The sequence below is a fragment of the Danio rerio genome, chromosome 19 (assembly GCF_052040795.2).
Source record: "Danio rerio strain M-AB ecotype USA chromosome 19, GRCz13ab, whole genome shotgun sequence".
Lineage (NCBI taxonomy): Eukaryota > Metazoa > Chordata > Actinopteri > Cypriniformes > Danionidae > Danio > Danio rerio.
Window position 1 is genome coordinate 10,172,913 of NC_141039.2, and position 11,196 is coordinate 10,184,108.

An 11,196-nucleotide genomic window follows, 5' to 3' on the forward strand; every position below is an offset into this window, starting at 1 on the left:
ATGAAAAACATTTGAAGTTCTAAAGCAGCTGTGTCTTTGAAAAAGACGTGATAGTTTCATTAGAAATGAATTGGAAAATGATGTTATTTCAATATAGTCAGTGGTGAACTGAGGTGGGCCGGTCTAAGGCCTGAAACTCCAGGGCTAAAAAAAGAGTCTCACTCCAGCTCTGTGTGTAGGTCTATACAGCATGAAATCAACCGGCCTCTGAGTGAGCTGAGAAAAGATCATGTGAGCTGTACTGGTGCTCATATCGGCTGTCGCTCAAGAAAGTCGCTCTTGATGATTCTCAACTTTGTTGCGTCGCTCGGCACACCAACCTGGTCACTTATTGCTTTGCCACTGCGAGTTGCTTGCGTCCTAATGCAGCGTCTATGGGGGCAGGACAGTAAATTTGATGTTATTCTGGCTGTCGTTATCAGTCTCTCAAATTTATTTTTCTTTATTTGAAAGTCTTGATAACACCATCATGGAGTTTATCTTTTATTTCAGCAAGAGGGTTACAAAAAATTATTTGTCATACTCTCCTATTCACTGCGCTCTAATGGTGCTTTCACACCTACACTTTTGTTTGAGTATTCTGTCTCGTTTGCCCAGTTAGCGCGGTTCATTTGGCATATGTGAAACCGCCAATCGCTCTCGGATCCGCGCCAAACCAATCGCTCCGAGATCGCTTGAGTGAGGTGGTCTCGACTCGATCGAAACAAACTCTGGAGTGAGAAAGCGATACGATCTGAGCGCGGTTACATCACAGTGTATTATGGATATGTAATAGGCTTACGGCTATATAAAGAGAGAGATTATAAGCAGGGCAGGAAGGTTCGCGAGTCTCCGGATGCCCGCAAACGAATGATAATCTCCCGGTAATCTCGCGTCTCACTTCCGGTCCTCTAATAGGCTACGTCGTGCACCCTTCTCACCCCTCCCCACCGCATCTTTCCTCGCTCTTCAGACATGTCGAGCGCACCTTGTCAAACACCACCAAACCACCACCTCTTCTGACAACTGAGCAGGACTCAGTGCGAAAAGTGCAGTGTGAAAGCGATCCGCACCAAGAGCAAAGAGCAACGATGTAACAATTTTAATCCCTGTTTCGGAACAATTGAATCGATTCACAGGTGTGAATGCACGCTCAGTTTACCCAACTATGACGACTTTCACTAATGAATAAACAGAAATGTGAAAATGGTCAATATTAATACAATTTTAATATAAATAATTTGAAAAAGTCTATTTCTCTGTCTCCCCGCAGCCTCACTATGTTCCAGATAACTACAAGAGGAACGGCGGACGCTCTGCTTGGAAGAGCGAGCGGCCCAAAGATGAAGAACCATCATCCTCCAGCACGTCCTGCGAGCGTCTGTCCTCCAGCTTCCCTAGAGAAGGAGACGAGGACGGAGGACGAGGAGCAGAAGGAGACGCGGAGGCCGCTCAAGAGGGATCCAGCACTCCGAGACCTCAGAGATCCTCGCCACTGGAGAGCAGGACGGCCGGAGAGGAGGATGAGGCGGAGGAGGAAGAGGACAGAGAGAGGAGGAGAGAGATGCAGGAGGAGGAGGAGGAGGAGGGATGCAGAGAGAAAGCAGGAGCGCAGGAGCCCATAGACGCACAGTGCTCCTCCTCCATCTCCTCTTCTCCTCTTCATCCCGCCATTCTGGGCAGGAGAGAAGCGCAGAGAGAGCGGCTCAACAAGATCCTGCTCGACCTGCTGCACCGCGCGCCCACTAAGAACGGTGAGGTCGCCATTATTTGAGTCCTTTTGTAAACTTGCTTTTATTCACTCTGGGGTGATTTTAATGGCTTAATTTGTCCATAACGTTCACTGTGCTTCAGCAAATGGAACGATTTTTGGTGAGAAATCTTATTTTAATGCATATTTTGGGAAAATGTTTTGGTTTTTTAAAATACTTAACAATAAACTCTGGGCAAATTAACTATCCTTTCGTTGTGTTCGGGGCTGTTTTTGCCCCATTGACTTTCATTATAATGAAATGTATTGATTGCAAATCCATGACACCATATAATCAGGTTGGTAAGAGGTTAAATTTGTGATTTTTACTGTTTATCATCAGCTACAGTGCAAAAAGAGGTCTTCGCACATTTACCTCGATATGTTTGAGAAAATAAAAACATAATCTGCTATTTAACTCCATATAAAAGCCAGAAACTTTTTTTTTGCACAGGCCTATCTGCAGGGTTAATGCTGCCAACTGATGATCAACAGCAAGATTGACACATTTTCAGTAAAATGACACATTTTACTTCTTCCCAACTGGGAAAACCTGCAACAGGGCTCGAAATTGCGACCATTTTGGTCGCATATGCGCCCGAAAATTAATCTATGCGACCTCATAATATATCTGGGAGCATTAGTGCGACTGCAGATAATGGTTGTAGTGCGACCTGTTTAGATTTTTTCTAAAAACGTGCTGAATTGCTCTTCCTTGCCTCTATATTGGTTTTTATAAGCCGTCAATCACGCAAGGTATTCCGCTGTCAGATGACAGAGAAGCTTTTATGACCACGGGAAATGCAAACGGCTGAAGAGTGAAAACTTAAAGCACACAGGTTTGCAAACCCCACCTAAAGTTGAGGCGCAGATGAGATCGATCATGACGTGGTGAATATTGTTCGGGCAGCTGAGATCAATCAAGTACGGGTTTTCGGAGAAGGCGCCCGAATCTCATGCGTTGCATTCACTGCGTGTTCAGCGCAAATGTCCGCTAAAAGTCAAATCTAATACTGTACATATCATCGCCAAAGAAGCTCGCCTTTACTAAGTTTACACTGAAAATGCGCGGCTCATAACAAACAGCGGTATTGCACCGGTGGTCATCGCAAAAATCCTGCTCTACCTGCTCATATATTTGGCCGGCTGACTCGCCAGCTTTTCCACTAACACAGAAACATGAAGATCATCTCAGACTGAACATTTAAATTGACACAAACTGAAACCAAAACTTTTTAAAGAGTGATAGAAGTGAGACTTTACTTACTTTCTTTTTTCTATTCTTCCTTGAGGTGTATATTATTATTTTTTATTTAGTTACTGATGACTGTTTTGCAGCTTTCAGCCTTGAATTTAATTATTATTTATTATTATTATAATCTTTTGTTTGTTTTGTAATAGAAATATTATTTATTAAACTGACATGCATATATAAATAGCAGTACAAAATAAATATCTTACTGCAATGCTTCATTTTTAATTGATGCAAACTATACATTTATTTTTCATAATTCATTCAAGCACATTTAAGGCAGCATGATGGTGAGAAATGTAATTCATTGTTACTATTATTGTCATTTTCATCATCCTTAATATTTTATAATTCGACATTCATTTTGGAATTATTGCAGACAAATATCAATGTCATCTCAGCATTAGTTATAGTTGTTTCTGGTTTTTGTTAGTCCTAATTGATGTTGTTTTAAAATACAATAAGTCCCTTAAAATACAATTTGCAGCAGTGCTCGATCATTTTTGGTGGGTGCTCCTAATTTTTTTCTGGTGCTCCTAAATTTTTTCTGGTGCTCCTAAATTTTTGAAGTTGGGAGCACCGGTGCTACCAAGTAAAAAAGTTAATTTCGAGCCCTGTGCAAGAATCAGGAATGCATGATTATATGCTGTCATGGTTTTGCAATGAAAAAAAATGTGGTTATAATAGAAGTCAATGGGGCAAAAACAGCCCGAACATAATGAAAGGGTAGTCAATTTGAACAGTACACAAGGGTTGAGAGATAGTTCACCCAAAAATGACAATATCCTAATCATTTACTCACACACAAGTAGTTTTAATCTTTTATGACTGCTATCATTTGTTAAACACAAAATTCAAAAAATAATTTGAAGAATGTTAGAGAAAAGCAACCGCTGATATTCATAATAGGAAAAAACATACTGTTGATGTCAGTGGCTGTATGTTTTCTTCAAAATGTCTTGTTTTCTGTTCAAAAGAAGGAAATGAATGTAGGATGAGTAAATTGTGGCAGAATTTCTATTTTTGAGTAAACTTCCTTTTAAGTCACGTCTTTTTTTCTAGCCTAATTAAATTACTGCTTAAACATAAAATAAATTATTATGTTTCTAAAATCTAATAAAGCTATATATATATATATATATATATATATATATATATATATATATTTATATATATATAAGATAAAAACAGACAATAAATGTGTAAGACTTTTTTTGTAATTAATATTACAAAATTAATTTTATTTTTATTTTATACTGTAATTCTAAGTAACGAGTAAAGTAACGCATTACTAATTTTATTATTTATACATTATTACTTATTATATTTTTTAAAAAATGTAACTCAAGTTACTTTTTAGATTAATTAATACTCTTTTAAAAAATAGTTTGCTGAATTGAAATCGGTGTAACCACGTTGAATCACACTCTCAGAAAATGAGCTGATTTGTGGTCACTATGGTTTAACCACCAAAAACATGTTGTTTTATTTGTAGTTTTTTCTTTGTAGTAAAACCATGGTAAGTTTTCAGAATGTAAACCATTTTTAGAAAATTGTGAAGAAAAAAAATTATTTAAATTATAAAAAATTAATCACAAACATAATTCTAACATCGTAAGCACCATTTATATTAAAAGGCTTCTCTTTTATCCATACACTGCAACAAATCTAACCCAAACCTCCATTATCTCTGTTTCCCGTGCAGCGATAGATGTGACGTATCTTCTTGAGGAAGGCTCGGGTCGTCGCCTTCGCAGACGGACGCTTGGACTGAGCGAATTCATTTGCAGAAAGTAACGTACATCAACACACTCTGCCCGGCACCATTGCAGAGGAGCAAGAGAATAGTGGACATCTAGGAAGACACGGTCATATTTATATTTTGCGGTCATGAAGAAACTCCGAGAGAGACCAGCCCAAGCTTCGTGTACTGAGGACATGCAATCCGAGAGGCGTCGACCTTCAAAAGTACACGCATAGGAACTAAATTGATCGAACGAATCATAAGTGAACTTCGAATTCACTGGGCAAGCCTCTCCCAAGTTGTGTAAAGGAAGGCACGGTACTACGTTCAGCCTTCTTGCAGCTGCAAATGAAAAAAACAAAACCAACAAGGGAGACCAGCGCCACCTTGTGGTCTAAAGCGGGATTGACTTAAAACAAAGAACATAGGAGGAGGTGCAGTGTAGCGCACACACACACGCTGCCCCCTAGACTGGGAAGAAAGAGAGACCTGAGAAAGAACGTTGGCTAACTGCACTTTTAACAACACGGACATCATTCGAGATGTACGGATGAGACACACTAACACTCAACGCAGTATTGATCAATGCTGTACGATAAAGCAAAACAAATAAGTATATTACCTTCTTCTTTTTTATTGGTTATACTGTAATTACGTTAGGAATGGAGCACGACGGTTCATATTTGTGAGCTCGGGACTTCAGGACTGGGCTGGAATGTTTCGCTTCTGTTATCGTGGGCATTGTGATTGGTTAGAGTGGCTGCCAGCCCCGCCCCCTTTAAAAAAAAAAAAAAACGAAAAGTATTTAAATTCACCAGCTCGAAAAATAAAACAAAACAAACATCTAGCAGTGGAGGCGCGCTGGCTTTATATAACGCCTTAGAATGCCATTATCTTGAACGTTTTTTGTTTTTTGGTAGTGTGTGAGATTATTTACGGTGTTTGTTGAGTGTGCGCGTGTGTGTGTGTGTGTGACAGAAAAAGAGCCCATTCGGATAATATAAATATGATTGAGGAAAGAACTTAAGGGCTCGACAGCAGTTAATTAACAGTTTAATTCATGAATTCACAAGGATTTATCGTATCATGTGACGTCATATTTTTTGTGAGTGGCTTGTGAGGGAGGGTGGGAGGTTTTTGGGTCGATGTTTTTCATTTTCGGCTTTTCGTTTCTTATTTTAACGGCCTTTCAGGATGCCATGGAGAATGTTTATAACAAAAATCACAATGAGATTTTCTGCCCTTAATGCGTCAGCTATAATTTCAGATCCCTTAAATAGACAAAACTGACAAACGAACGGAATGAGCGTTGTATAGTGCCAAGCTATGTATATATACAGACGGAAAAATGTGAGAGATGTCTCCAAAAGCAATATCTTGATAATGGATTTTGTGTATTGTATTGTACAGGATTCAGCCCTATATGTATTATTATTATTGTTATATTATTATTATCATTATTATTATGCGATTTGTAACTTTACGAGAAGTGAATGAGACATCATGATTAATAATCGCGACAAATTTTTCGAATTTCTGAAACCGTCTTGTTACCCCAAAACATGAATCGAGCGAAGAGGGAGAATGGATGTTTTTTTTTTTGTTTTGAAGGGGACATCGCAGTGACCCCAAACCTGGCACCTGTCACTGTAATAATTAATATTAACATTATTATAATTATTATTATTACGTTTTCGAGGAGAAATAGATATAATGTTCCTCGTTTTTTGCTGCAAAGTGTTGAACACTAAAAAAACAAACCAACATAAAAATGTAAAGTGATATTTTGGCAGGAAAAAAAGAAGCTGTCAAGCCGATATCATGTTCTTAATCTCCTTTTTTTTTTAAATTTTGTTGTCGTTTTTAAATCCTTTTTGTTTTTTCGAACGAAAAAAGATTGTTCTGTTTTTTTTTGTGATAGCGGTCATAAATATAATGCTTGTATTTCTTGTATTTGTGTGTTTTTCGTGTGATCTGTTTAGTTCTTTTTAGACAATCACAAAATAAGATGCAAGCATTGTATATGGACAGACTGGCAGGCATTTTGTGATGTTGTGTACAGTTTGTCGAAACTTCTTCCACTCTGGTTCAAAGTTTGTAATTATAAAGTCATGAAAATGCTGTTGGTTTTTACTTTTTTTTTCTTCGTTTTATATTCTATTTGTTTTGTTTGTTTGTTTTTTAATAAAAAGCACTACATTATTGTGAATATACTTGCTTGTTGCTCATACATCTAGCAGAGAATCTGTGATGCCGCTCTTTACTAGGTCATAACCATTATTACTCCAGGTATACAGACAAAACGTATTTTAATTGTATGGACGGTCAATACATCTTCAAATAAAGTGGATTTTAACTATTGCGTAGCTCAGTGACATTGTCTACCATCATTTGAACTACAAACACTTGACTCGACACTTGCTAAATATATACATTGTAATTGAATTACTTCCATTTTAATTATCAGCAGAACTGAAGATTTCACATACTGATGTTAATGCAGTTCATTTATTTTCTTTTCGGTGTAGTCCCTTTATTAATCAGGGGTCGCCACAGCGGAATGAACCGTCAACTTATCCAGCATATGTTTTAAACAGCAGATGCCCTTCCAGCCATAACTCAACACTGGGAAACATCCATACAATCTTGCATTTACACATACACTACGGCCAATTCAGCTTATTTAATTCACTTATATTGCATGTCTTTGGACTGTGGGGGAAACCCACGCCAACACAGGGAGCACATGCAAACTCCACACAGATATGCCAACTGGCCCAGCCAGGACTCAAACCAGCAACCTTCTTACTGTCATGCTGTTGCCACCGTGACGTAACCTAGAATGACATTATGTATTCATTTGCATTTTTGTTAATCAATTTAGGAAAGATCCCTAATTTTGCTGTATTAATTTGAATTAATTTGTCAGCACCGTCATCTATTTATGAATTATATAAACAATTTTTTATTTAAAGGGTTAAAATCCTTCGTCTTAACACATTTTAGAAGTTATTATCAGGACTAATGCTGGTGTAGAAATCCCATGTTCATGTTTTTATATTTTTATACAAATTCAAATGTAAAAGTATATTTTTATCCTTTAAATACACTTTTTTGTGTATATACATCTATGTGTATTTTTAAAAATGAGTAATTGTTTTTTTTTATATTACCAAAATAATCTGCAATTAATGGGTTGTTTTTAGATAATTTGATTGATGATGTTTAAAATTTAGATGGAGGGCAGGAAGTGATTCTTCTACATAGAAATTGGCAAGAGGAATCGCCATTAGAACATCAAAATGTTTGTTTTATGTTGTTTATAATTGATTAATTAAAAAGTTCCAAATGTTTTTCCTCATACAGGCTGGCTGAAAAACTGAAGAAAAGGCAGCAAAATGTACGTATTTTTGACAACCATTGGAATGACTAATATGTGCAAGCTCAAATCAGTAATTTTGACTGTTTATTTGGGTTCCTTTAATAGTTTCTATCAGGTTTCTATCTATTCTGCTGGACTTAAGCAAATAGATTACTTGCTGTTGAGAAAAAAAAATACATATAACATATGCGTGTGTGTGAGTATGTGTTAACTCTTCAGCACTTTTAAGGAAATTGATGTCATTTTTCAGCCAGTGACATCGCGTTCTAAACATTCTCAACGTTTGATCTGCATTCTCATATGAAGCTCATCAATTCTCGTGTTCCTGTTTGTACTTGACCAAGGTGAGTTCAATACAGACGGTACGAGTGGAGCCACTCCAATCTCACAAAGTCCGCTTCGTGAAGCTTCACTCGGGCCCAGGGACAGATTAACCAATGGGCATTATGGGCACAGGCCCCAGAGGAGGTGGGTGGAGGGTTTGGGGATGACGATTTTGGAGTGTCTATTTTGGCTAAATGCAAATATCGCACACCTCGTAGGAAAAAGCTAATTGGTTGATTCCCGCCCATCACCGTCTTATTGACAGACAACATAACTGAAGAGCGCAACACACGGCAGCGTAAGTGGTGTAGCTCGTAAAGAGAATGGCAACTTGTGTAGATGCGATCATGAACCTGGTTCGAATCCGGCTTCTGATGAACTCATTTTCTTTTTCCAGATTTGCCTATACTCTTTATCACGAGGAAGACAAGTAGAAATCATTAATAAGTGTGTGTATTAAAGACGACTCATAGAACTGGATTGGAGAGGTGTTATATCCAAATCATATGCATTATAAGTGTGTAAAAGTTATACATTAAAAATACCCTTAAATATAGTTTGTTTGTACTGCTTCAGTGAACTTGAACAAGTTTATTCAAATCCAATAATTTTCACTAGTAGTTTTAGTATTTTGTTTTTCAAAGTGCTCTTTAAATGCTTTAAAAATGTGTTAAATCTTTGTAGACTTGAAATTTATGTACTATATATAATTTACTTAAAAATGCAGGCAATACATTATAGGTTAATTTTATTTTAAAAATATTATGTTATTCTTATTTTTTTATTTAACTATAGGGGTGCGACCGGGTAGGGGGCTTACAAGACATTGTGCCCAGAGGCCTCTGAATTCTTAATCCGGGCCTGCTACAGCATAGAATCACCATCTTTCTAGATCATTCTAAACTCTTTGCCGGCACGGACTGGCACCCGGTTTGCTCATGCGTTCCCTGGGGCGAGGCGGCCCGTGCACGCTAAGCAGGGTACTACACGGGGCGCAGAGGACCCTCAGACATACACGGAAGGCCAGTAATAGGAACTGCTGCCAGGGTTATGATGGGTGGGGGCAGCGTGGGCCCACTCATTGTCTATTTTAAACTAGAGATTTCAACTGTAGTTTATTATAGTTTAAAATAGACAATATGGTAACTGTATGCCTGTTTGCTGGAATGTTGTGACGTCCTCTTTTGCTTTTAGCAGGGTTATTGAACAATGTAGACTTATTTTAACAGCGTGTTGCACTGTGGTCAAGTCAGTGCAACAGTCAAGAGCACAGCGGTTTATCATGAGCGCGCATTATCATGGCTTTTTGTTTTTTTTTTTTCTTTCCATAAGTTTGTCTTTCAGATCGTTAATTGTTTTCAGACGATTTTGCAGGTTAAACTAAATAAAATAAACTCTTTCTTTAACACCTGAATTGTGTTTTTATTTGTCCTAAAGTTTATATTTTGCAGCCATAATTGCTAGTTATGAGGTTAGGAAGAGTATATAAATAAGAATTCATTTGCATAAGTTGATATATAGTGATTTTCTGATCTCGTGTTTTTATGCTGGGAATTAAAGAATACAATAACAGAAAAAAAACTAAATAAAACATTGTTCATGGTTATTGGTAAAACTGATGTTTGGTAAAACTGATTATTGGTAAAACTGGTAAAACTGGTTATTGGTAAAACTGATGTTTTTTTTTTTTTGAGTAATTTTAAATTATCATTTAAATATCTACCTGATAACAATAATGACAATATTATTAATATGACCTTGTCATTTATAAGACAGAGAAACTTTGTTTTGTTCAAAACAAGATTTAAAAATACTTTACTCCCACCCGTGGAATAAAATGAAACCTTCAGAAAGAACATAGACCAAAAAGACCGTAACGCAAATAAAACCTTAAGATATGACATATCCTATATGCATTGTAAAATTGGGAGGTGTTTTCTGTAAAATAAGAGCATATTTATCTTACACCAGGCGTGTCTAAACTACGGCCCGCGGGCCATCTGCGGCCCGCAATCTGTTTTGTGGCGGCCCGCGATGCTTTTTATAAATATCAATAGAATCTGGCCCGCTATACAAAAATGAACGTGATTCAATAAATAACCACCGGGTGTCCCTATTACATGCCTTCAATTAAGCAGCAGTTCTTGTTATGATCTATCTATCTGTCTGTCTGTCTGTCTGTCTGTCTGTCTATCTATCTATCTATCTATCTATCTATCTATCTATCTATCTATCTATCTATCTATCTATCTATCTATCTATCTATCTATCTATCTATCTATCTATCTATCTATCTATCTTTCTATTTATCTACACACAGTTGAAGTCAGAATTATTAGCCCCTCATTGATTTATTTCTTCTTTTTTAAATATTTCCCAAATGATGTTTAACAGAGCAAGGACATTTTTACAGTATGTCTGATAATATTTTTTCTTTTGGAGAAAGACTTTTGTTTTATTTCGGCTAGAATAAAAAGCGGTTTAAATTTTTTTATGAACCATTTTAAGGTCAAAATTATTAGCCCCTTAAGTCTTCAGAACAAACCATTGTTATAAAATAACTTGCCTAATTACCTTAACTTGACTAGTTAACTTGATTAACCTAGTTAAGCCTTTAAATGTCACTTTAAGCTGTATAGAAGTGTCTTAAAAATATCTAGTCAAATATTATTTACTGTCATCATGGCAAAGATAAAATAAATCAGTTATTAGAAATAAGTTACTAAAACTAATATGTATAGAAATGTGTGGAAAAAAATCTTCTC

The 11,196-nt window shown here is 36.8% G+C and overlaps 1 protein-coding gene across 4 annotated transcripts in view; it reads left to right on the forward strand.

Annotated features, from left to right (window-relative positions):
• ash1l (ASH1 like histone lysine methyltransferase) overlaps positions 1 to 6,938 on the forward strand; it is a 54,478-nt gene extending 47,540 nt beyond the window's left edge. For 3 of the 4 annotated variants that reach the window (XM_087294712.1, XM_087294713.1, XM_087294710.1), the window contains 2 exons: positions 1,253 to 1,733; positions 4,687 to 6,934. In XM_087294712.1, the coding sequence (XP_087150838.1) occupies positions 1,253 to 1,733; positions 4,687 to 4,778 (573 nt within the window). In that variant the 3' untranslated portion in view covers positions 4,779 to 6,934. Of the gene's footprint in view, positions 1 to 1,252; positions 1,734 to 4,686 lie in introns of all 4 variants that reach the window. The other variant, NM_001346407.2, reaches the window with a different exon arrangement.
• Positions 6,939 to 11,196: the final 4,258 nt, after the last annotated feature.